The 26,067-nt window shown below is 41.0% G+C and overlaps 1 protein-coding gene and 6 non-coding genes across 12 annotated transcripts in view; 6 read left to right on the top strand and 1 right to left on the bottom strand.

Moving 5' to 3' along the window:
* The window catches only part of LOC146314984 (LIM domain-binding protein 3-like), a 42,420-nt gene that overhangs the window by 6,675 nt on the left and 9,678 nt on the right, over window positions 1-26,067 (bottom strand). For 4 of the 6 annotated variants that reach the window (XM_084735484.1, XM_084735481.1, XM_084735485.1 and 1 more), the window contains 4 exons: window positions 14,579-14,730; window positions 11,882-11,954; window positions 7,558-7,583; window positions 5,285-5,470 (listed from right to left, as the gene is read on the bottom strand). In XM_084735484.1, coding sequence (XP_084591610.1) covers window positions 5,285-5,470; window positions 7,558-7,583; window positions 11,882-11,954; window positions 14,579-14,730 — 437 coding nt within the window. Of the gene's footprint in view, window positions 1-2,159; window positions 2,209-2,553; window positions 2,718-5,284; window positions 5,471-7,557; window positions 7,584-10,064; window positions 10,223-11,881; window positions 11,955-14,578; window positions 14,731-26,067 lie in introns of all 6 variants that reach the window. The other 2 variants (XM_084735486.1, XM_084735483.1) reach the window with 2 other exon arrangements.
* On the top strand, window positions 19,872-19,945 carry trnat-ugu (transfer RNA threonine (anticodon UGU)). The gene has a single exon. It is a non-coding gene; the product is annotated as a tRNA-Thr (tRNA).
* trnat-agu (transfer RNA threonine (anticodon AGU)) lies at window positions 21,088-21,161 on the top strand. Its single transcript has one exon. It is a non-coding gene; the product is annotated as a tRNA-Thr (tRNA).
* On the top strand, window positions 21,719-21,792 carry trnat-cgu (transfer RNA threonine (anticodon CGU)). The gene has a single exon. It is a non-coding gene; the product is annotated as a tRNA-Thr (tRNA).
* trnat-ugu (transfer RNA threonine (anticodon UGU)) lies at window positions 22,114-22,187 on the top strand. The gene has a single exon. It is a non-coding gene; the product is annotated as a tRNA-Thr (tRNA).
* On the top strand, window positions 23,216-23,289 carry trnat-agu (transfer RNA threonine (anticodon AGU)). Its single transcript has one exon. It is a non-coding gene; the product is annotated as a tRNA-Thr (tRNA).
* trnat-cgu (transfer RNA threonine (anticodon CGU)) lies at window positions 23,957-24,030 on the top strand. The gene has a single exon. It is a non-coding gene; the product is annotated as a tRNA-Thr (tRNA).

Genomic DNA, 26,067 nt, shown 5'->3' with positions numbered 1-26,067 from the left:
TCGCCTCCTTCAGGACGACTTTGAGACAAAAAGGAAAAGCTTCAGTCTCTTTATTGGCGGATAAAAGCTCGACCTCTGCTCCTATTGATTCACGGTGAGTCACAGACTGAGGGGGGAGGACATGTGGTTGTATTTCAGTCCAAACAGACGAGAGGGGGAGGAGAAAGGAGGCAGCAGGGATCAATCGAGCATAATGGAGGGATGATTAAATAAGTGTGCGGAGCAGAGAGAGCTCCATCCATCAGGGAGGAGGAGGAGGAGGAGGAGGAGGAGGAGGAGGAGGAGGAAGAGGAGGAGGGCTAAAAAGGTTTGTTCCTCCTCTCGGAGACTCACAGATGATTTAGAGACTGACAGTCAGTCGGCAAGTCAGCTTCTGTTACACACAAACACAATAGCAACAGCAACAACAACAACAGCTGATAAAAACAACAGGAAACAAACAAATAAAATCCTCCTGAATCCAACATTCACTGATTCTTAACCTGCTGCTTCCATTAAAGGTGCAAGATGTGGGAATTAAGCCACTTTTATTTTTATTGTTTTCCTTATTTTATTTATTTATTGTTGTCAGTACTTTGTGTTCTAATGCAGTCATTTCCAAACACCGGCTCGTGACCCACAGGTGGGTCGGGCTACGGAGAAAATTCTGCAAATTTAAAATTCATATTGGCAATAGACTTTTATACAGCATTTAAATTATGTATATTGTTTTTCTAATGAGGGGAAAAGATGAGAGTGTGTTAATTCTGCTCAAATGTTTTTATTTTGTCTCATTTCTGTTTATCTGATGAAAGTAAATAAAAACAATGAGATGTCCTGCTGACTCAGCCTAAATGATTTATTTCTCATTGAAAGTATTTAATATGTGTGCATGTTGTCAGTGACAGGTGATGTGGAAATGGTCAGACGTTCATTTAATGCACAGGTGAATTCTTGTTGTGAGGTGAGTCACAGCAGTTTGTCTCTTTTTAAATCATTTGTCCTGAGACAAAATAAGTTCTAATGCGTCTCATGACTCATCCTCAGTGTAAATCATCAGTCCTGCAGCTCCACCTGCTGGTCAAACCTGCTCTTTACAGGGAACTTAGAATGAATGTATGAAATGATAATGATGCATCTGATGCTGCTGATTTAAGATCAGGAGAAAACAGGTTACTGAGACTCTATTAAGATTCATTTTCACAATAAAACTTTTTAAAAGTTTAAATTTGTTGCAGAAAAAATGACTTATTACACAAAAGGATAAATATAAATAAAAGAAAAATGACTAAATAAAGTCTTAATTCAGTTTACTGGGAGATTGACAAATGATTTAATCTCTCCAGAGAAATACACTTTAAATACTAAAAGTAAAGGTTTATGTAAAATGTCTCCTTTCAGGCAGACAAATGATAAAATCTTAAAGTTTAATCTGCACACTCTTTGGGACCTTTTGAGGCTGGGTTTTTACTTTATTGTTATTAATGTGAGCAATGTGTTTGTTGGTTCAAAGAACAGAGCAAAAAATCTGCAAAATTAATAATTTGCAAATGAGACATTCAAGATGTTTTTATCTCAATCTGATAAAAAGGTACTGAATCCTGATCTATAATAAATGTATTCAGTAAGTAGTTCTACTCTGTGGTGAAGAACATGTTGCAGTGGATTAATGAACTGTTGAAGTGTTGAAGGCAGACTGATGTTTCTTACCTTCTTATTAAATGTGGGAACCTGCTGCAGGGATTTTCTCAGTTTCTCTTTTTGCACATCATTATTTTAGTCTCTGGTGTTATTTATCTGAACCTGAGCCACTCTTTTGTGTTTTTGTTTTTGCTATTTAGTCTTTTGTACTTTACTTTTTTGTTTTTTTTCTCCTGCAGATTTCATATAAATCCATCTTTTTATTGTTGTATAAGTGAAAATTGCTGAATATGTTGTTTTAAATATATGATAAGTCAGGATGATGTGCTGAAACCTGTGAGTTCGATCAAAGTTCAGCATCATTTGTTGACAGTTAAAAAGTCAAATATGACTTCAGCTCACAGGGAGATGATGTTTTATGGGCGGGGCAGTGAGAACAGGTGAGAGGGCAGCGGAGCGATGTGTTTGGGGGCGGGGCAGAGTGTGCAGGTGAGGAGCCGGGGGGGTCAGCAGCTGTCTGATGGAGCTCTGCTGCCTACCTGCTCCTCCTCAGCGCCTCCTCCTCCTCCTTCACCTCCTCCCCTGGTCCTGCAACAGATAGAAGACACAGGAGAGGAGACGTCACAGAGCGTCCTCAACACACTCAACAGCAGTATCACCAAACTCCCTTAAAAAAATCATGCACTTATGAGAGTTGCTGAGTGAGAAGAAACTTTGTAAACTTTGTGAAACTTTCTCTGAGAAATTCTTAATTATTTGGACCTTCTTGTAAATTCTGCACTGTAAAACCAGGTGTAAACAGGTTATCTGAGTTTAAAACTACATCACATATTCCGACCCAGCCTCTATTTGAGTCAGGTTATTATTTAAATAACTTTTAAATGAGACTTCGTGGTAAAGCCAAATAAAACTAAAGAACACAAGGAAACTTACTCGATTCAGTTCTGGTCATGTGGGCGAGGACCCGGAAGGACTTGGACTGCATGCTGGTGCTGCGGCGGCCCCCCTCGCCAAGGTCCGGGTCCTTCTCCGCACTCTGCACGGCCTGATAGACCGGGGAGGCGCTGTCTATATGACGATCTCTAACTGGGAGAGTACTGCAACCACAGACAGAGGGCGCCAAACCCCCCACACCCCCAACCCCAAAACCAAACCAGGTCAACACCAACACACTGAGGCCGAAGCTTCAGGGGGCGGAGCTTTATGGAGCTTTTTTGGTTATTTTTAGGTTGTAGAGGGTTTTTGTTTTGATTTGACTGAAACCTGGAGGGTTAACTTTTATGATTTCAAAAGAACAAACTCAAGCAAAATGTTGAATTTGATCTTGCCTGAGATGACAAAAGAAAAAAAAAATGAAGCAATACTGAGCTGGAACTGATTTGATTTAGCATGAAATGAAAATGAAGATGAAGATGGAGACTGTGATGGAGGCTGCTGTGATGAGAAAAGTAAAAAGCATGAAAAGCTCAGTGGACGCTACAATCGACTATCTACAATCTACAACGCTTGGCTCAGCTGTTACTATGAATTAAAGGAAGTTAAAGGGATAATTCAGATTATTTGAAGTGTGGTCATATGAGGTACTTATCAAGAGTCAGCATCAAATGACATTTTACTCACTTAAGAAGGGTCCACCTGAAAAAAATCAATATCAGTTTAAGTGTACACTAAATTTAGAATATTTTCATCTCTTTACCTTGCTGCCAGACAGACTTTTCTGACAGGAATTGACTGTTGTTTAAGATTAATATCATTATTTTTAAACTAACCAAACTCCATTCACAAAATGAGTAATTTTATCTCTCACAACTCAGGAGTTGTTGGTCTGCTGCTGCTTCCATCAGTCAGCTTGTTTGTGTTACTGTGTGACTTTAAAGAGTCTGAACTAACTTTTTAAAACACCAAAGTCATACAATAACACAAATAATTGAAAAGACTGTGACAGCAGCAGACTGAAAACGCCTGTGTTCCATGATGTAAAATTACTGATTTTGTCAATGGAGTTTGGTTGGTTTGCAGAGAGTGATATTTGTCTTATATAGCAGTGTTTTCCTGCCAGAAAGTCTGTTTTACAGCAGGGCAAAGTATTCTGACTAGATTACTTTTTTTGGTAATCCAATGCATTACGTAACTAATTACAAAACTTAGCTTCCTACTCCAGTACTCCTGCTGCTTCTCCAAACTGGGAGCTCATCGACCTCCATCTACTGTAGGTAACACATAAAACCACACCTCAATAATCTTAACTATCCCTTTATATGATTTAAAACTTTCAAAACATAAAATGTTCACAAAATGACACCACAAGAAATATATTCTGTACGTTAGATTCACAGAATAAACAGATATAAACCAGCAACAGAAGGAGAAAAGGGCTCAGAACGTTCAGTTTTCCATCAGAACACCAGTTTCATGATTTTTAACTTTCAGAATTCAAATGATCTTCAAGATATTTGTTTTAGTGTTATATTGTTGTTTGTTTTGTATTGTGAAGCTGTTTCTCAGTAAATGCGAGTTTGATGTGACACACAGCAGCGTGGTGTCGTCCTCTGAGCGGCTGGATGGTTTTAGTCGAGGCATTTTTAATTAAAGCGGGTTTATCGGGGTGTAAAAATAGAGCATGGAGAATGAAGAATGGGTACATGTGTAGATATTTGGAGCAACATCATCTCTCCTCTCAGGAGGGAAAAAAACAAGAGCGCTGATTTTTCATGCACACACAGCAGCACGTCTGTCAACGCAATTTTCCACCAGGACGGAAAATTGATTGTTAGTGTGTGAAGAGGAAAACACACACGTCTTTACACACGACACAATCCAGAAACAACTCGAGAGACAAACAGGAGGATCTGACAACAGCTGACATGAATCTCTGTCACAGTTCAGGAGAGAAAACTGCAGATAAATAACAGTGTGAGGGCGACTCTGAATTTACTTTGACTTTCTTGAATGAATTAAAATCAAGGTTTCTGCATCGTGGTACAGGAGTATTTTCTAAACTGATGCCTGAGGTTAAAAATAAATGAGGTTTTATTAAATGTGTGTCTGAAGAGGATGAATATGTGAAGGTGTGGCTGAATAACTGCTCAGAGACTCTATCAGAGAAACAGGACGTCACCATCATCATCATCATCATCATCATCGTCTCAACTTCAACACACAAACACAAAGACTGCTGCAGAAACACCGACTGCAAACCAACAACAAACAAACAAGAACGTTCCGCTGTCAGAGAACCAAAGAACACTGCAGCAACACCGTCCTTCATCTTAACTGTCAGAAAACACCAAACTTTAAAACTCCAAATAACATTCAGACAAAAACAAAACAGTCACAGCTGATGAGAACTAATGTGATGCAGACTGATCTGAAAAGAAAAGAGGGGACGTGACAACTTAAAGGAGGAGGAGGAAGAGGAGGAGGAGGAGGAGGAGGAGGAGGAGGAGGAGGAGGAGGAGGAGGAGGAGGAGGAGGATGGGGGGAGGAGGAGGAGGAGGAGGAGGAAGAGGAGGAGGAGGAGGAGGAAACAGGAGAAGATGAAAGCAGAGGAAGAAAGAAAAGGAGGGAAAGGAAGGTGGACGGTGTCATGGTGAGGAAGAGGAGGGAGAGGAGTACATGGAGGGTTGGTAAAGAGGAACAGAGGAGGTGGAGGAGGTGGTCTTACCCGGCGTCGTGCCCCTTCCCCTGCGTCTGTCCTGCGATGGCGTCCATGATGGCGTCCTGCGAGTACATGCTGATGGGCGTGTTGTACTGGGCGTGGATGATGGTGGCCTTACCCCCGGGGCCCTTCACCTCTATGGGCTTATGGGTAGAGAGGGCGGTGTCCAGGGCGGCGGGGCTGAAGCCGGGGCTGTCGGCAGGAGGGGCGACGATGTGACGGAGAAGAAAGACACGAGGGGACGAGACGGTGGAGCGGACAGACGGAGGAAAAGAAGGGAAGAGTGTGAAGGAAACAATAAGGTGTGAGATGCTGGTTTGTGTTAGAAAGAAGAAACACACAGTCGTGCTCACAGCAAACAAACAAACTACAGACTGAACTACAGACTGAACTACAGACACTTCATCTTCTGTTCACAGCAAACAGGAAGAAACAGCCAACAAGCAGAGGCGAGCGTGAACGTTCAGCTGCAGACGTGTGATCTTCTCTGTCCTGCTCAACAGTGACCTTTACTCAAATACCAACAGACAAACAACAGCACATCGTATCAGAGACGTCCTTTAAAACATGTCACAGTGTCCAAGAGACAATCAGCAGCCTGCAAACAAACCTGCTGACGCTTCATTAGAGTACTGACACTCAAGTACATTACTAAAATATTACTCAACTACAAGTAAAAGTAGTGGGGTTACAAATATACTTAAGGAAAAGTAGAAAGTATTTGTCTCAGTATTAGTTACCTTTAACCTCTCCAAACCAGGGCTGCAAATTTTGTGTGATTTTGTCATTTTCAATTATTTATTCTGTTTAATTTAATTTTATTCTCCTTATAATTATCAATTATAACAGTATAATTATAACTATAATTCCTTATAATTATTCTCCTGATGTGCAGCTCTCTTCCTTCAGTTTAACCGTTTATTTTCACTCTTTATTTTACCTCCTCTTATTATCTCACCATCACAGTTTTGCTCGTAACTAATCGTAGATGATGTATGAGCGCTACATGCACGATCGTGCATTATGTATTTTCATTTGAAATTTTGCAGTATTTTGACAGTGTTGTGGTTTTTTTATTAATTCACTTTATTTTAAAGATATATTTCTGATATGCTCACATGTTCCACTTGAGGCAGCTTGCGTATCATCAGTGGCACACATACCACAGTTTGAGAATCATTACATCTTTTCTGTACTTTGAACAAAACAAACACTTATTAGTCTGCACAAGTAAATCAGCCTCATGTCTGGAAGCTTCACTGCTGCTGTCCAAAGCAGACACTTATGAAGTACCGATAACATGTTCAGCCTAATCGTGTTCTTATTTTTTGTGACAAAAACACGTAAACTTGCTGGTACTGCTTGAGGACGCAGCCCCGTCATGGCCGATGTGTTGCACAGTGTCAGTGTGAAGCGACCGCCTCGCTCTGAACAGGCATGTTTTGAAATGGTTAGTTGAAAAAGAAGAAAGCAGTCATCCTCATGATGAGCAGCTCCACAGAAAGTTTTCAGCTTTTCACTCTGAAACACACAGCAAACCAAACGATGCGTTCACTGACCACACACAAAAAAGCCGGTAAAACTTTCCTAAAACTAGACCTGACTTGGATAGAAGACTGTTGGTGTTTGTTTTAACTTGCATGAGGAGCAGCTGGGTGAGTTTGAGATGCACACAAAGTTCATCTTGCTTGAATTGCCCTTAAACTCCACCCGTCTGGTGCTTCCTGCAGGTTAAACCAAACTCCAAGAAACACGAGAAAGTATAATGCACAGTAACAGCAGTTCTTTGATCCCTGAAAGTGTCATTATACTTCAAATGAAGTGTTTGTTGGATCTTCTGAGAACGTGTGGAACCTCCGTCAGACTGAAGCTGACAATCCAACATTCAGCACACAGAAGCCGCTAACTATTTCTAGAATGGTTTTATTTACTTCAGGTAATTTTACCCAGTTATCTATTATTGGAGAATGATGCATTGATGATTAAAAAAGAATACAGGCAGCACTTCATCCCAGCAGGGAACATGGCGACCACCACACGACCAAACCTGCCTTAAAAGGACCAAACAACAGAGCAAACACTCGTCCAGGATGCACACGGCCAAGAGGAGAGGAGAGGAGAGGAGAGGAGAGGAGAGGAGAGGAGAGGAAGAGAGAGAGGAGGAGAGGAGAGGAGAGGAGAGGAGAGGAGAGGAGAGGAGAGGAGAGGAGAGGAGAGGAGAGGAGAGGAGAGGAGAGGAGGAGAGGAGAGGAGAGGAGAGGAGAGGAGAGGATACTAACTTTGGAGGAGCAGCGGGGGTGAAAACCTTGTTTGACCAACAGGACGGAGAGAAGGAAGAGAAGAAAATGTGATTAGAAAACAGTTTTTAATAAGACTGTCAGCGAGGAGGAACAGGATCCAGAGAGGAAGGGTTAAAGGTCAGAGGTCAGAGATGAATGACTCCAATATCCTCCAACAACCCTCGAGACGTCCAATCAGAGCCTGAAGAGAAATTCTTAATGAAGAGACGCTGAGGGGAAACATCCGGTCTGCAGACCTCCAGAGAGTCCGCTTGACATCTTGCATTCAGCAGCAAAAACAGAGTGTGACGTGATCACAGACTAAATCCTGGAGTGTGTTTGATTGTTGGATGTGGTGGTGTTTTATGTTCATGTGCTCATTTTCAGCTTCACATCCTGCTTCAGTAACGTCTAACTATTAATAAACATGGTGGAACTTCCTGTGCCCGCTCAAAAAAAAGTCTGTGAGTTTTTATTAATGTCACATTTCCATATCGATTAAGATGGTGAATTTATGAAGTTAACAAAGTGAAAATTTAAATTTGTTTGCTCCAGAAGAATTTTCTCTCTTTTGTGTTTATTAAACTCATAAATAAATAAACGAACAAACTTCTATCAAACTCTTCTGAAGACGGAGGGACACACCGACTGTCACACTGCTCATGTTCAGAGGTAAGACAAGGGCAGCCACACAGGGTGTGTGTGTGTGTGTGTGTGTGTGTGTGTGTGTGTGTGTGTGTGTGTGTGTCCAGAAGGTTCCCTGACCTTTACCAGCAGCCAGAGGAACCAACAGGTGTTTGGCCTCCTCAGTGACACAGTAACCGAATCACACTGTGAACTGAGGAAACACCACAGGCATGCTGGGTAACTGTGTGTGTGTGTGTGTGTGTGTGTGTGTGTGTGTGTGTGTGTGTGTGTGTGTGTGTGTGTGTGAGAGAGAGAGATTATGAATAGTTATGTTAACAGTCACTTCCCTCCTGACACAGCTTTGTAATGCTGCCGCTGCTAAAGTGGAAGTGTGTATTTTGATCTGGTACAGTATGTGTGTGTGTGTGTGTGTGTGTGTGTGTGTGTGTGTGTGTGTGTGTGTGTGTGTGTGTGGACAGTAATGTGTTTTTTGGATGAGTGACCCTCAGGAGAACGTCTGATCCTCCTTCTCTCTCTTCACTAACAGTCTCATCACTCAGTGGCTGAAGAAGGACCTGGATGTGTTACTTAAAGGGTTAGTTCACAGTTTTTCACATGTGGTTGTTATATCAGTTTAAGTTAAGTTAAAGTTCACGAAATTAAGAATATTTTCACCACTTTACCTTTCTGTCAGACAGACCCTTCTGAGAGGAAACCAGTGTTATCTGTGTTTTTTTAAACACAAAAGTCACACATTGGTTGGTTTGCAGAGTGACATGTGACTCATATAACTGTGGTTTCCTCTGTGTGACAGTTGATGTTTAAGTACCTCATACAACCACACTTCAAATAATCTGAACTAGCCCTTTAAGTAAAATATCCATGTAAAAGTTCATTTATAGAATAAAGTTTTATCTCTATTTGTATAAATACATAATAACTGTTGATTACTGTTTTGTATTATTCATCTGAATCTGTAATGTGGCAGAAACTCGAGTAAATGTACTTTATTTACTGACAATATGTGGTGTTTGTGTTGAGAACCATCTTGTTCTTGTTTGAATTCATATATCTGATCTCTGATGAGTCATTATTTATTATTGATTAGTTATACTCAGATCCAGCCCTTGTTTAGTTTTTGTGTTTGACTTTAGGACACTGAATGTTCTGATTCTCCCACTTTCCTCCTTCTTTTCGTTGTTAAATGTCAGCAGAACAGACGTTCAGGGGAGTCTGTGACGAGTCAACATGGTGGGAGGAGTCTCAGAGGCGGAGCTGTCAAAGAACCACAGTTTGTCTGACAGGCTGTGTATCTAATTTTCTCCATTCAACTTTCTCACTGAGCTGTAATAATTTAATATAATAATTAACATCCGAGGAAATAATCAGCTGAATCTGCAGCTCATTGTTTATTTGTTCGGACTCGACTTCACTGTTCTGGTGGAGGAGACCAAAAATGGAGCTAAAAGTCAATATTGGATGTGGATTTATCAGATGACAAACATAAATGATCATGTTGCTCCACTTAATCTGACCCACAGAGCGTTTATTGGCTGGATTGAATGTAACGGCTCGTATCATGAACAGATTCAGCTCCAAACATCACAGCTGTATGAACGGTGATGCGTTCACTTACTGCTGTACGTGCTGAAGTGCATCTGAATGTTGATCTGACAGCTGAGCTGAGAAAAAAACAGTGCTGTCAAAATTAACACATTCATTCAACTTTGTCCAATCACAGCAGCTTTTCTGTAAATCTGACCAATCAATAATAAAAACGCTGAATCTGATTGGTTCTTTGTCTCCTGGTCAGAGTTGAGTTTGAGCAGCTCCGCCTCTGAGAAACTTCCCGCCACGCCTCCTCCTCTCCTCCTACGTACCCTGCAGGTCGACCCGCCTGAATGGCCGCCATCTCCCTCAGAGTCTCCTCTGAGTACAGGCCGATGGGGGAGTTATACTGCCTCCTCTGAGCGGGGCTGACCTCTACAGGCCCGGAGGAGGTACTGCAGGCCGACAGGCGGCCGTTCACCTGCACCGACTGAGGAGGGGGAGGGAGCAGAGAATGTTGGGTAACAACTATCAATATCTGATCAATACGTTTGATACACAAATCCTGCTGTTATTATCTTTGTCTCCCCACTTACATCTCTTGTATAACGTTTGCTCCACGTCATTATAATATTTAAAAATACATTTACTTATTTAAAATTTTATTTTAAATATTTCGTATTTCAAAATGTGTATACATTAGAGATGTAACGATACTGAAAACTCAAGACAAGATAATATCACAATAAAAAAATCACCTGATAACATGATACATTAATTAAATGACATGAAAAAATGTCCTTCATTATATAATAAATCCAATATTTACAGCATTTTTTCTTTGGCTAAAAATTAATTTTTCCTGTTAATGTTTGCAAAATTGCAAAACAAAAACATCACATCCCTCATATACATTATTATCATTATTATTATTATTATAAATATGTTATCAATATCTGTTACTTCTTGAAACTGAAAAATGCCAAACAGACATCAGATTAATTTAATCAGAGAATAAACGGTCTGTATGTCTCTGCTGTCGGGTGGAAAACACATAAACACCTCAGGGATTAAATATATTGATCGTTTTATTCTAATAACCAAACATCTTCAGGTTCATCCAGTAGAAGCAGCATCATTATTGTGTGTTTTGGGACAACATGGATTATTTCCTTATTTCCTTCTGTGTTTCCCTCTGTGGCCACCAGGAGGCGCCACTTCATCATGTCCAACCTGTGTGTGTGTGTGAGTGTGTGTGTGTGTGTGTGTGTCTTCATTCATCCAGCGTTTTGTTTGTTTACTTGTTTTCTACTGGCAGAGACGATATTTGGCTCGTTTATCTGAACTGTCACATTTTGATGCTCACAAAGAGAAAATAAATCTGTACATGTGCTGCCAGCTGATCCACAATTAATAGAAGAAACATCTAAAAAAACACAGCAGCTCCACAATGAGCCGCCGAACAAACAAAATATAAATTTACATTTAAAAAATATGCAGCATTTAAAGGGATAGTTCAGATAATTTGAAGAGTGACTACCTTCAGTAGATGGAGATCAGTATCAGGTCAACTGTATGTTGTATTTAGAATATTTTCACCACTTTTCAGTAAAAATCAGTCATTTTAGCTCACAGAACACAGGAGTTACTGCCTCCACCTGTTAGTGTGTTTGTGTCGTTGTGAGACTCCTGTGTCCTCTGAGCTAAAATGACTGATTTTGTCAATTGAGTTTGGTTGGTTTGTAGAGAGTGAGATCTGTCTTATATAACTGTGGTTTCCTGTCAGAAAAGTCTGTCTGACAGAAAGATAAAGTGCTGAAAATATTCTAAATATAGTGCACAGTTGAACTGATATAATTTTTAGGTGTCCAAACTACATGTTGCTGCTGACTCTGTCCACAGCAGGACATTGATTAGCTTCCTACACCAATAATCCTGCTGCTCCTCCATACTGGAAACGTGTCGACCTCCATCTACTGACGGTAAAACAGAAGAACCTCATGAAACCACACATCAGATAATCTGAACTACTGACTGAGTGTTTTTCTCTTATTCTGTTTACATCAGGATTTTTTTTATGATCCCCCCAGGATAAAGTAAATATTATGTGATAATACTGTGATCAATAACACCTGCTCAGTTACGTTACCTGTTGATGAGGGATCATGGGAATAGAACTGGCGTCGATTCTTGGCGTCATCATCGGAATGGGACGCTTCGACCTGCGAGAAGAAAAACAGATGTGACGATCCAGAAGTTCTCACTTATGATTAACAGCATGTTTTATGAATGTGTGGGTCGTTAAAGGAAAATATTTTACAGTCATATTTAGTGTTGCAGCCGAAAAAAAAAAGAAAAAAGAACACGTAATGTTTTGAACCTGTGAGGAGCAGCGATCACAAAAAGAGACATTTTCAAATTAAAAATGAAAAAACAAACAACCAAACTACAAGATTTCTTATCAAAAGATAATTAACTCATGATCTCGAGATAACAGAGTTATAAAAATAATTATGAGCATGTCTTTACTTCCATATATAACCTCTGTTCCAAAATTTGCAGCTGTATAATAACAGATTTCACACAAATCAGTGTGTGTTCAGACAGCAGTTTACAGAAATGTAATTTTCTCTGTGAAATCCTTCAGTATGTGAGTCACTGATCTGTTTACTGATCAACACAAGGACACAGAGAGAAGAAAAAGAAAAACTGTGTCAGCATCTCTCATTCTCACAAGAAGCATCCACAGAAAAACCTTCAGTCTCACAAAGAAGAAGAGGAGGAGGAGGAGGAGGAGGAGGAGGAAGGTCAGAGCACAAAATGTCACTATGAGCTGCACCATAAAGAAATAACAGACACAGTCTTATTGATAAATAAGACACGTCCTCCAATAGACTCAATAACATGACAGGAGGTGGACAAAGGAAAGAAAGACGAGCACAAAACAAACACACACACACACACACACACACACACACACACACACACACACACACACACACACACAATCCAGCTGTCAAACAGTCAAACTAACATGGAAACACAAGAAGCTACAGCTGAACGTCACAGTCTGCAGCCAAACTGAAGCACATCCAGACGTCCAGCACCGAATCAGTCTGACATCCTCCAACCTACACTACATCACAGAAAACTAAACATGAAGTTTGTCTCAACATTTGCATGTGTAGTGATGTAAGTAAACGCATCATCCAATCATCCTGCTAGCGGCAGGCAGCTGCATAACATCTTAGATACAACAAGTAATCTGTTTTATATTAATAAAATATTAATAATTAGTAACATCTGTATTTGGGGGAAAATTCCAAGGCTACATTTCCCATAATGCAACTCAATCATGTCTTTTATTAGCTCCTTAAATCCCCACATCATCAAACTGAACACCTCCAGTTTGTAACAGATCTGATCACAACCAACAATCACTCCTGAACTGATCTTCATATGTAAAAATCTAAAGGTTAGATTAGAAAGTGCTGATATAAATCTTTCTGTCGCTGTTTTTAAGGCACTTCAGTCACATCAGACTTTCCTTACAGTCTTTAGTTGTTCACTTTGGAGGGACTGTTGGAACCTATAGAGGCTGATTTCTGCCAGTGTGATGAAAAACAGATCCTGAATAAGGACCAAGGATGTTTTTTTTAGCAGAAATGGTCTTCAACAGAAATGAAATGAACCTTCAGAGTCATTTTGTGCTGCAGGAACGGAAACAAAACCGTGACGCTGAGATGGAAAATTGATTGTGTCCTGTGTGTGTTTTCATCTGTGTGAAGGTCCACAGAGGTCAGACAGCTTCTCTTCTCTCTGCTGCTGTGTGTCACAACTTCACATGTTCTATTTCATGACCTCCTTACAGGCCTCGCCGTCCTCTTCGACACAGAGGCTCCTCATCCTCGGCTGAACGTCTTTATCTTCATCACCCGGAGGCTCTGTGGTGATGAGACTCGGCTGTGAGCTCCGTGTGCGAAGGCCGACGTTCATTTCCTCACTGAACTTATCAGATCTGCTCTGTCAGACACCTTCAGGCTACGAGGAAGAAGATTCAGCTGAAAACTCAGATTTTAGTCCAAAGGTCCAGATGGTAACGTCTGCAGCGGACATTTTTTTTAATCTTTTGTTTTATTGAAGACGGCATTAAACCTTTTTCCAACAACAATCTCCATTTTTAAAGTAACAATCAGAGACTCTGGTCCTCGTCTTATTATCATTCCTTTACTCAAACTATAATTTAGAAAAGTGTCCTGCTAAATGTATAGAAAATAACAGGTGTATTTTGATTTAATTGATCAAATAATTATGCTGTTACACTGTTCTGTCTCATAATCAGTCCCTCCAGGATGGTTGCAGCCTGAAACGCCTCATTTCACACCAGCTTTTCTAAAAAAAAAAAGTTGCGTTGCATGTTGCGATGCTTTTAGGTATTTTCTTGCAATGACTCAATCTGGCAAAAACTTTTCCACTAATTAATTAGTTGTCTGGTCCATAAAATGTAAGAAAATAATGAAAATTGATGAACTAATCCTGTCACAGTCTTATCAGCTGACAAACATGTCTCAAATCTTCAGACTTATTTTTATATAATATATAATAATTTAACACGTTCCTGTAGATTCATTCTCTAAACTCTGCAGCTCATCCAGAACGCTGCAGGTCTTTGTTCTCCCACTGAACTCGACTTGAATCTGATTCAGGATCTGGTACTTGGCCCCGGCTCTTCCTGCATCAGCAGCAGCTACGAGATTCACAAGCAGTGACTGGAACTACTTTTTTTCTCAGCAAAATATGAGAGGAAAAGAAAAAGCAGGTGGGGTTCAGCAGTTTCTCTCCTTACTTGCTCATGGTGAGAGCCAGGTTGTAGTTGGCCATCTTGATCTTGTTCTGGGCCTCCAGGTGAGTCATCCCCTCGGTGCTGACGCCATCGATGGCGACGATGACATCACCCTGGACCAGGTTACCCTGCGCTGCCTTGCTGCCTGGAGTGATCTGTCCGAACACAGAGACAAAGACATTTAGATCTCAGTTTTTTACTCTGAGACTCTTTAATCTGACACAGGATGCACAAATCTGGCTCTTTATGGATTAAAGTCCCCAAACAAAGAGGACACGGCTCAGACTGTTTCTGTTTTCATGTCACCGTCCTGAATGTAGGTTTCTAGTCTGAGTGATAAATATGTCACAGACCTCAGGTCAGTGAACACATCAGTCTGCATCTTTCAATCATGTAAGCGTGAAAAGCTGAAGGAAAAAACAATCAAATTAAATGGGAAAAGAATTAATCAATAAGTTCATCATTAATGTGTCTGCATGCTAAAGTGCTCTTAATCTGAAAATCCACCTGAGAGAGAGAGAGAGAGCAGGTCACTCACGACACAGCTACAAAAACAACATCAGTAAAACGGAGTAAATCCTGTCTGAGGTCAAAACTAAACTGAAAGCTTCTGAAATATGTTTAAAATGAGAGAAAACCAACTGACATCAGATCACCTGATTCTCAGAAATAAACCTGCTTCCTCTTCTTTAATTCTACCTGTGAAGGAGGTGAAGGAAGCAGGAAATTAAATATGTGCATGTGGCTGAGGTCTACAGGAAAGTAAACTTTCTGCAGCTTCACACTTAAACCACACGTTCATGTATCAGTCTGTGAAGACAGTTAATGACAGTTAATCAAGGTGTGCAACACGTGCAAACACAAACTATCCAAACTGAACTTAGTTTCAAGAACTTCGTTGTTGTTGTGCAGGTGAGAGGTGCACAGAGACGCTGTTATCTGTATCTGTAGTGGTTTATATCAGAAATCATGTTAAATTAGGCAAATGTTGTATTTTCTAACCTAATATTCATTGACAGGACGACTGTTGTGCCTTCAAAGCAACAGGTCGGTTCAATATTGGAATAATTATTAAAGATATTTTCACATCTGCTCATTTACTTTCATCTCTCTCTTTATTTTTATCTAAACTACGTTTAGAGGGACCTGTGTGTCACACAACACGGCTGCCTTTGGTTTGTGTCAGTGCTCTCCTGGTCCTGCATTAAATCAGTGATTAATTAAAATACATGCAACCTTTTTCCCCTGAATAATAATGAGAAACTGTGGGTAGATGAAGTATCTGTTTACATCACTGCTTTGAGTGTATGTCTTCTGCACAACAAAAACTGCAAATCTGTCATCCTCACATGGTGCTTTGCATTAAGATGATCGCGTTTTTACAAAAAATAAATGAGCAAATTTGTGTCCTTCAAAGTTGTGAAATATAAACTGTTATAAGTGAAGTGAACTTACATCACATCTTTATTAAATGAACACAGGGAACATTAATAACTTTGCATAGTAACCAGAGTCAACCTGTCTCTGTCTGTTACTGCTGCAGCTCTGCTGTCTTAATGAGGCGCAGGCTTCAGTTAAGCACAGTTAAGAGTCCTGTCCAATCAGCTGCTGCTGTCAAGCAGTGAGGTCACCTACTGGCCCCGACACGGATGATGTGAAATGTTCAAACTCTCAGACTCTTTACTTCTAGTATGTACTGTTTCAGGCTGTATACACAGACAATAAGGACAGATTGCTTCTTCATAACGTGGCACCTTGAACTCTGACCCTTATACTCAGACACCCATCACAAAGGATTGTGGGTCAGAACAACCAGAAAAACATGCTGTCTTGTATACTGCAAAATGCAGGTAGCTGCAGCAGAACATCCTGGTATTTTTGGGGACATATGAAATCTGTGTGTATCTGTGTGGTTGACAGTTTGTACAAGTGACACAACGACAAATCAAGGGTTCCCTTCTAGACATGACTGTCTCAGAGAACACAGATAATTGCAAATTAGCAACGCTAGCATTCGCAGCTGCAGCAACAAACCAGCAATCGTGATGAAAATGGATTCTGAAGCTGTAATCAGGAGTGGATTAGTTGTGCTGTTTTTAAATCAGCCAGAGAGAAAAAACAGAAAACCTGCATGTTTTTTTTTTTGTTTTTGTTTTTTGCAGGATGAATTATCTGCATCACAGCTGACTGCTGATGTTACGTTAGCAAAGACACAAAGTTGAAAATGAGCAATAACTCATTAATGATGCAGCAGGTCTGACACGTCTCAGTTCTGCACATCTCTGGGTCTGAGTTTTCAAATTCAGTTCCAGGTTGCACATTTCTGGGTCTTTTTGTGTTCAGGCAGAAATCTTCGGACCGTTGACGAGCTCCAGTCTGAACCGAACATCCTGACAAACCGTTTAACAGTTGCTGAGATATTTCAGTCCGGACTAAAGTGGCAGACAGTCTGACTAACACGCTGTGAGCTCGGCTAAAAATAGCAATCAGTGGGTTTACATGATCAAGTCATGGAGGAGCTTTGAACCCAGAACCTCTTTAATAAGAGCGATTAATTTCCTCCTCTTCATCATCAGATCAGACGTTACCTGAGAGGACAGACAGACAGACAGACGGCTGCTGATGGAAACGTTTGAACGCGTTGACCTCCTGACCTTTCACTCTGTAACCTCTGTGGCGCCTCCAACACAATGACAGACACAAGTGTTCATGCCTGCGTGTTAAAACCCGGACAGCTGTCCATACAGCGCTCTAAAACCCCCGCTGAGTCACATCCACTCACTCTAATTACTCCAGAAAAAAATCCCTCCTGACCCGCCTTCCTCATCACTCCTGCATCACCCATCTATTTTCATCCACCGGACTCTGAAGGCTGTGACCTTTGACCCCAGAGGACAGGAGGAGGAAAAACTGGAGGTGGAGGACAAAGATGGTGGTCAGAGAGGAGGTGGAGGAAGAGGAGGAGCATGATGAGGCGTGGAGAAGCACTGAGAAAGAGGAGGTGCAGGTGTCATTTAAAATTTTGGTAGCACTTCAGTTTACAGGTCCCATAATTTCATGATAATTAGGAGGCAATTATCAAGTAATATATTTGAAATTTCTTAAAAATTACCCACAAAAGCCATGATTAATTATCTGATCTGAAGTGTCCATTTATTTACTATTAAACTATTAATTTACTATTTCACATATCTGAATTTTCTTTAAAACTACTCACAAATTTACCCAAAATTTCATAGTAAATATGTGATAATTAGTAAATATCATAATTAATTAATTATCACATACTTAACTTACTTTTTGGGAATTTGGAGGTAATTTATGAGTAATATCTAAGACATTTCACCTGGTAATTACCAGCTATTTACCATGAAATTATGGGACCTGTAAATCGAAGCGTTACCAAACATTTCTTATAGAATAAATCCTGTAAAGCACATTCTGCAAAGCTTTAAACTGAATAATAATCATCGTGATTTCTGTTGTTTAAACAAAGGAATAATTATAATAAATTTAAATATTTTTTCACTGTATGTATTCTAAAATATTTTGCATCAATGTGCAGAAAAACAGGTCGTCACGCTTTATGGTAATAATAATTCAACAAAGAAAGATGTAATCTTTTTTAATCTGACTGTTTATCATTATCATTTATCAAATTCCACGTCAAAAATGGACCAATAGAAATCCTCTTTTTGTACCTTAAAATGATCGATATCTTACTGTTGTTATCAATAAAGCTGAAGAGGAGGAGATCAGACAGGAGTGAGATCCAACATCAACACACACACACAGACACACACACACACACACACACACACACACTTGTTCTCTCGCTCTGACTCATCTGGCTGACATTTACCCTGAGTGAGGGTTAATGGTTGTGGATGAAACGTCGCCCCCTGGAGACGAGCTGTTAGTGACAGACAGCGGGGGGTCTCTCTGTCCCAGTTCACACTCTGCTCAGCTTACTGGTCCACTTCCAGTTGGACGGATCACAGAATAAACTCAGCAGAGCTCAGAGCTGCTGCAGAAAAACCTCCAGGAATCAAAACATCTCCTCGTCAGCAACAGGCTGGTTTTACTGAACGCTCACAAATCACAGGAGCCTGTGGCTCAGCTGGTCGAAGCACCTGTTTAATAAACAGGAGATCCTGGGCTCAAATCTCAGCAGTGACTCTTAAGTTAATTACCTAAAATAACATCAGTGAGGAGCTGAAGGAGATTGTTGCTGCAATCTGTCAGAAACCAACAGACCTGAGTGGGTTCTAAATGTTTGTACCTGAATGCATCCCTGTGCTTTAGAAGACATGGCTGCCTGCAGCAAACTGAAAGACAGGCAGATACAGGAGTGGACCCTGAACTGGTCCCTAAACACTACTTTCAATCAGGAAATCTGTCTCCTTTCCTTGCATCTCAGCTCCACCCAGCGAGGACATCAAAGAGAGGGACACGAGGACAGAGGAGACAAAGCTGCAAAATGAAAAATCCCTGTTTCCTTTTAGCATCAGTCTGAAGTGATGTGAGTTACTGCTACACATCTGTATCAGCTGTCAGACTGACTGCTACGAACGTCCACAGAAACACCGAGGAACAATTTTAACACCACAGTTAACAAACAAACAAACAAACAAACTGCTGTTTTGTGTGATGCCACAACTCTGCCATGAAATGATCATGAAACAAAGCAGTGCTTTGTTTTCATGCTCTGTCTGGACTAGATTCACTTTCTTTAATAAGTTATTTCCAAAGTTTATTTCTTCCATAGTATCTCCAAAGGTTTGTCAGTGTGCAAGATAACAACCTTCAGCTCACTACAGACCCTTTTACAGTTTGTAATCAATGAGGAAGCTGCGTGTGCAGTTTAGTAACGTAACTATGTCGGACCACAACAGTTTGTCCATGTGTGCTGTAAACTGCGGCAGTTTTGATTGTGTCATCGATCCAGTCAACACGTTCAACGCTGTCAGTCGCAATCCTGTTGGAACTCTGTTCACCTGAGGACGTCCAGTGGAATATTGATTCTGACATATTGTATACACAACAAACAGACATTGTCGTGAATATGGTGCTGGTAAAACATTTAATTTGCAGCTTGATAAGTTCTATAACTTAACTATAACTATACATGGAGTTTTTCAAACGAAACAACGTGCTAAACACCAAATATCAGAATATACATGTTCTGTTCCTCCTTATCTGATGTGATTACAGAACAAAATGCAGAGACCAGTAACATGCTGCTCTTAATGCTTTGCTCAAGGAAGATTTGGACTCAGTTGCCACAGTAAACAGCGGCGCTGTGGCTTAGCTGGTCAAAGCGCCTGTCTTGTAAACAGGAGATCCTGGGTTCGAATCCCAGCGGTGCCTTGAACTGCTGCTGTTCTTTCCACATCAACATGGCTTCTGTCTGTCAGCTGCACCATGTAGCCTTCAGTTTTCTTCTGGCTAAGATCAAGTTCAGCTGCTCAGCTAGATGGGAATCAGAACTGTGTGCACAATTAAAGCAATACAGACAGGAAACAAGTGATGTTCAGGAGGAAATAACTGATCTGTGGAGCTTTATGTGCCGTTAACGAGACATATCATTTATTGAGACAGAAATAGGCCTAAACAACTTAGTAATGCAAAATATTTGCTTACTTTACAAGAAGGCCCAGATAATTAAGAATTTGTCATAAACATTTCATTAAGTTTTTTTAAGGTAGTTTGGAGAAATTGCAGGGATGTTACTAGCTCAGCTGAAACAGAGAGTCATTCACATCTGCCTGTGCATTTTATCTGAACAACTATTTATGGCCTCCATAACATTCCTGCAAATTATCTACATGATCACCTAGAAATTATCAAGGCAGCAGGAGACTGATGATATATTCCATCAGCTGCTAGGCAACAGCCATTCAAAGTGGCCATTCACATGGACACGGGTTGCTATGACCAGGTGTAGTTGAAACCAGGCCGAAGTTTGTTTGGTGCAACTTTTAGAAGTTCATTCTAAAGGCTTGTCTTAACAAAGACCAATTTAGCAGTAAAAAACTCCCTCGGACAGGAGAGTGGAGGGCTTTTAACTGTAGACGAGGGTTTCAGTGACATTTTTCTAGAAAAATATTGTCTAAATTGTGTGAAAATGAAAGGAGACGATGAAAGAAGCAAAAAGAACAAAAGGTGCTGCTGCTTAGTTGGTCAAAGCACCTGCCGTGTAAACAGGAGATCCTGGGTTCAAATCCCAGTAATGCCTCACTTAGATCCCCTCAATCTTCTGCTCTGAGTTATCCCAGTCCTACCCCTGACCTGTGAAGCCCCAGTTCTGAAGATTTTATGAACATGTGGACAAGAGAGGCCCTACAGGACAGGGACTCCAGGGACCAGATGGTGCCTCAGATGCTGCAGTTACCAGTACAGTTTCACCTCAACTACTTTCAATGTGATTTCAGTACCAGCTGCACTGCTCCTTAAACCTTTGAAAGGGAAAACCTGATTTGCTTTTTGAGATAAAAGATTAAAATGTCAGCGGCGCTGTGGCTTAGCTGGTCAAAGCGCCTGTCTAGTAAACAGGAGATCCTGGGTTCAAATCCCAGCAGTGCCTCAAAAGCTGTGCTTTCACTTAACGGTTCTTTAGTAGCAGGCACTTTACTAAACTTTACAGCTGGTACCCCCTCAATATAGGCAGGATTCTGATCATCACAGTGATGCTGGCTGAAACTTCCAGCGCATCATCTTTAATATAACACAAAAACAGGAACGATGTAGGATACCCTTCCCCTTTAAGATGCTTTCATAAGCAACCAAAACAAGAAGCAGAAGGTTGAGGTGAGAACAGAGAGGAAATGGAAGATGGAGAAAACAGGGATGTGGCAGAGTCATGACTAAGGCAAAACAAGCTGGTGAAATGGCTCAAGATACTTTTCAAAAATCTAGGTTGGCAAGGTGGTACACCATCCAACCCAGGAGGAGAGTCGAGCAGGTGTGGAGGAAGTAGCTGCCCAAAGACCTTTGGGGAAAGCCGCTATCACTGGTGTCATGATCAGAGTTCAAGGAGCTAGTTGAAAGCAAAGCCACTCCCACAACGTTGAACATTATGGTGATCTTGGTGAATGCCTTGGTCAATGAACATTTGGACAGTGGTGCAACCCAATGGGACATGGCGCTGTGGCTCAGCCGGTCAAAGCGCCTGTCTCGTAAACAGGAGATCCTGGGTTCAAATCCCAGCAGTGCCTCTTACACATCTCACAAATCAAAAGCTCTTGTACAATCTAATTAAAACTACCAGCACATTTTTTCTACACTATAATCTGAAACACTGCAAGTCCCAAGATCTTCTTCCAGCTCCCAGTTTTACATTTTGAAACTTAACATTGACTAAACTCAACATTTCACTGTTAAAACTTAGAGAAAAATGAAGCAAAACCTCAAACCATAAAATAAACTATCTGTGCGTCTTTACCAGATGTAATTGTATAAAAGAATACAGTGGCTAATGAGCTTGGTGAAAGCCTTGCTCAAGGAACCTTGGGACAGTGGTTAACCCAGAAAGCAGAGGCACTGTGGCTTAGTTGGTCAAAGCACCTGTCTTGTAAACAGGAAATCCTGGGTTCAAATCCCAGCAGTGCCTCTGACTAAAAACTACAGACACTGTGACCTTTTATCTGAGAAGAACTGAAGAGTTTATGGTGGTGTGAACAAGAGAAGCCCAACAATACAGGGACTTAATGGACCAGAGGGCAGCATAAAGGTGGAAATGGAGGTTGGAAAAAGCAGTAGATGCAGCAGAGTCATACAAAAAGTTCTGGTGAGCACCATGGCAACTGGCAGAGTTGGTTTGGGATATTTCCCAGTGGTCCACAGCACCATCTAATCCAGGAAGAGGACCAAGCAGGTGTGGATGTAGAGTGACTTAGCAGGATGGTGGAACTCAGGCAGGAGGGAGTGTGGACAGGGAGGGAAAGTTTTATGCAGCGCCCTGTCCCAGCAATCCTCCACATCTGGGTTAAGAGTGAGATACCTTCCTGGCCTCTGTGCTCAAAGAAGATTTTCACTACATCTCCACAGAAGATGCCTCGTGGGGAATGCAGCTGTCATTGGCACCATGACCAGGTGCTTACAACACTTGCTGAGAGAATAGTCACCAGTTACTACGACCACACCACAAAGACATCAGCCACCTTTATCAAAGTCATAGAGAAACCCTGCCCACAACCAAAAACAAAGACCCCCTTTGTAAGACCTTTGACTGACAGTGACATGTTGATCTGGGCAAGCAGCTGAAGTTTTTATAGCACATCATAGCAGACATGATCAGCTGATGATCAACTGAACTGTGCCCTGGGAAGAGTGTCTTGAGCCGATTAGAGGAAAGGTGCAAAGTACCAGGAACTGGTGTAGAAGTGCCACAACGAAGACTGAAAGATCCTCTGTAGAGGTGGGCTGCAGAGGCTTCACAGGGCAGCAAGGTCACAGAGAAAGTCTCCAGGTGATTTTGAATCAAGAGGGCTGATTTGTGGACAGCTGCTGCTGGACCCTGAATGAGGCTGTCTGATGTCGAGCAACCAGGGAAAACCCAATAAAGCACAGTGGTTATAAATGTGGTGATCTTGGTGAATGCCTTTAATGAAACACTGGGCAGTAGCTATATGAGAAAGAGGCGCTGTGGCTTAGCTGGTCAAAGCGCCTGTCTAGTAAACAGGAGATCCTGGGTTCAAATCCCAGCAGCGCCTCAGACAGATCACTTCTCTTCCCATCAGCAGGACTCTTTCTTATCATATCTGGTTGCACAGGGGCTCTGAGAATAAACCTACATGTTGTTCTGAGTGTTTAATGTAATCTTACAAAAAATCTAAGATAATATGCTTTAAATGAATAAGTGGACATGAGTTAGTCAAAACAGCACATTTTAACGTACACATTTAACAGATTTTGTAATGCAGATTTTATAAATCTTGTAAGTTTTCAGGAGTTTCTGATGTTGAATTTCAGTCTCTTTACCTCTTAAAGTGCTGCAGATTGATGTATTTAAATATTAAAAGCACGCCCCTGCACCACCACGAGCTCTTTTCACACTGCATATTCTTAGTGCAGGACTGAGGACAGCCCTAGACTGAGAATACACAGTGTGAAAAGACCTTTAGAGAGTTTGGAATCCTTCTCACCACAGTTTCATAAAATAGGACCCCCCCAAACAACATTATGCACCCCCTAAAAGCTAAATACGGCCCTGCCTTTCATCCCTTTATACTGAACGAGATGCTTCAAGAAGGGTATTTATGCTCGAAAGTGCTAAATATCCAAATTACTCTGTGCACATTAATCAACAATTTTGTTGAGTGGTGAGTGTTTGTTATTAATCCAAATTAAAAAAATGGATAAATGCAGAAGAACCACAGAGGTGCTGTGGCTTAGTTGGTGAAAGCGCCTGTCTCGTAAACAGGAGATCCTGGGTTCAAATCCCAGCAGTGCCTCTCTGTGCTCAGACTTTAACTCATGTGGACTTTCTGAATGAAACAACATTTCATTCACACAGCAGCTCTGAGTCCTCTGTTACGTCATGTTAAAGCCTACTGCTGCTGCTGCGTGTTTTCTACCTGTTTCTGCTCAGTTTGCGTTTGTTTGCTGACTGCAGCTGATTTCAGATTATTTCTCCACAGCCGGTCGGATTAAAGTGAACAAATGTTCACAAAGTTTTGTCTTTCAGGAAGCTGCTCACTGAGCTCGAACAATGTGAGGCCTGTCCAGGCTGCACAGTGGCCTAGTTTCACTGAGAGCCTTTCACACTGACCCACATACACTTTACACTCTCAACACACACTTTATACACTCCACACACACTTCAGACCCCCTCTTAATTAATTATTGATAATCAATCAATCTGTTTGAGTCATTTTTAAGAAAAAAAACCTCAAAATTATCTGATTTCAGCCTCTTAAATGTGAAATGAAAATCTTTGAGTTGTGGACAAAATGAGACTTTTGAGGACGTCATCTTGGACTTTGATCAGTATTTTCTGTCATTTTATGGACCAAACAATTAATTGATTATTGGAAAAATTATTGCCAGATTGATCCCTAGTTGTCAATTGACAAGATTGTGACAGAATTAATTCATTTAATAATTATGGATTTACAAAAGTCTGGTGAAGCATTATTACTTATATTATTTGTCGTTCATTAAAACTGGACAAAACTGTGCTGAAACTTTTCAGTAGATTAGGTTTGACAGTGAAGTTCCTTCCATACGGTTCTACTTTAAGATCGATCTATAAGCGTCCAGTGGAGTTAAAACTGTGAATCTGGAATCTATCAAACACTCTGACCTGACAGCAGAGACTGTAACAGTAGATGTGAACAGACACAGAAGAGCAGAGAGGTAACTGATAAGACCTGTGTGTGTGTGTGTGTGTGTGTGTGTGTGTGTGTGTGTGTGTGTGTGTGTGTGTGTGTGCGCAGGCTCACTGACCTTCAGAAGCTAAAAACAGCCTCCTGCCTGTCAGCAGCCACAGCAGCTCCCTGCTACACTGCAGAGCACAGAGTGAAGTCAGGCTGCAGCAGGAGGAGCTGCACTGAGAGCTGCTCATGTTCGGTTCAGTCACATCAACTCAAAAAGTGATTTTTTATGGGTTTGTTGGTTCAGGTGGACTGTCTCTGTTGTGTCTCTCTGTAGGCATTTAGTATCTAGAATTATTTTGTGTCTTTTTGTAGTTTTATTGTGTTTCTTTGTAGTTGTTTTGCATCTCTTTTTAGTTGTTTTTTATCTCTTTGTAGTCTTTCTATTTCTGTTTGTCCTGTGTCTCTTTTTAGTCTTTTGTGTCTCTTTGTAGTTGCTTTATGTTTTTGGTTGTTTGTGTCTTTGTGCTTGTTCAGTGTCTCTTTTTAGTTGTTATGTGTCTCTTTGTAGCTATTTTGCATCTCTCTGTAGTTATTTTGTGTCTCTTTGTAGTCTTTCTATTTCTCTTTATAGTTGTCTTGTGTCTCTTTGTAGTTGTTTGTCTCTTTGTACTTGTTTAGTGTCTCTTTTAGCTGTTTTGTGTCTCTCTGTAGTTATTTTGTGTCTTTTTTTTTAGACCCCACAACAAATATTAACAGTCACTTCAAGCAGAGGCTCCTGCTCTGTTAGGGGCCCCTGGGTTTGTGCCTGGTGGGCCCCGTTCAGTAATCCATCCACATCTGCAGATAAACTGAACACAAACAGAACCTTCTGTGTGTGTTTTTTCTCTAACAGGCAGCATGAGAACATAATCTACCTACAAAAACCCAGATCAGTTCTGTGTCAGGGTTCTCTGTGGGGGGTTCCCTGGTGTGGAACCGTGTGGGATCTCCTGATCAGGATGATCCTGCAGCTGTAACAGGAGCAGCAGAGGGATCAGGACTGAGTGAGAGCTGAGTCAGCTCCATGTGTTACAGCAGGAGTCACTTACAGAGCTCAGCTTTCACACAGACTCTAAAACTTTATTAGAGCAGCTCAGAGAGACGAGCACATGTAGGTCAGCTGGACGGACCGAC

Source organism: Lutjanus erythropterus, chromosome 14, assembly GCF_056507025.1.
Source record: "Lutjanus erythropterus isolate fLutEry1 chromosome 14, fLutEry1.hap2, whole genome shotgun sequence".
NCBI classification, from domain to species: Eukaryota; Metazoa; Chordata; class Actinopteri; order Lutjaniformes; family Lutjanidae; genus Lutjanus; species Lutjanus erythropterus.
Note: the sequence above shows the minus strand (reverse complement) of the source record. Positions and strands in the feature narration are given on the sequence as shown.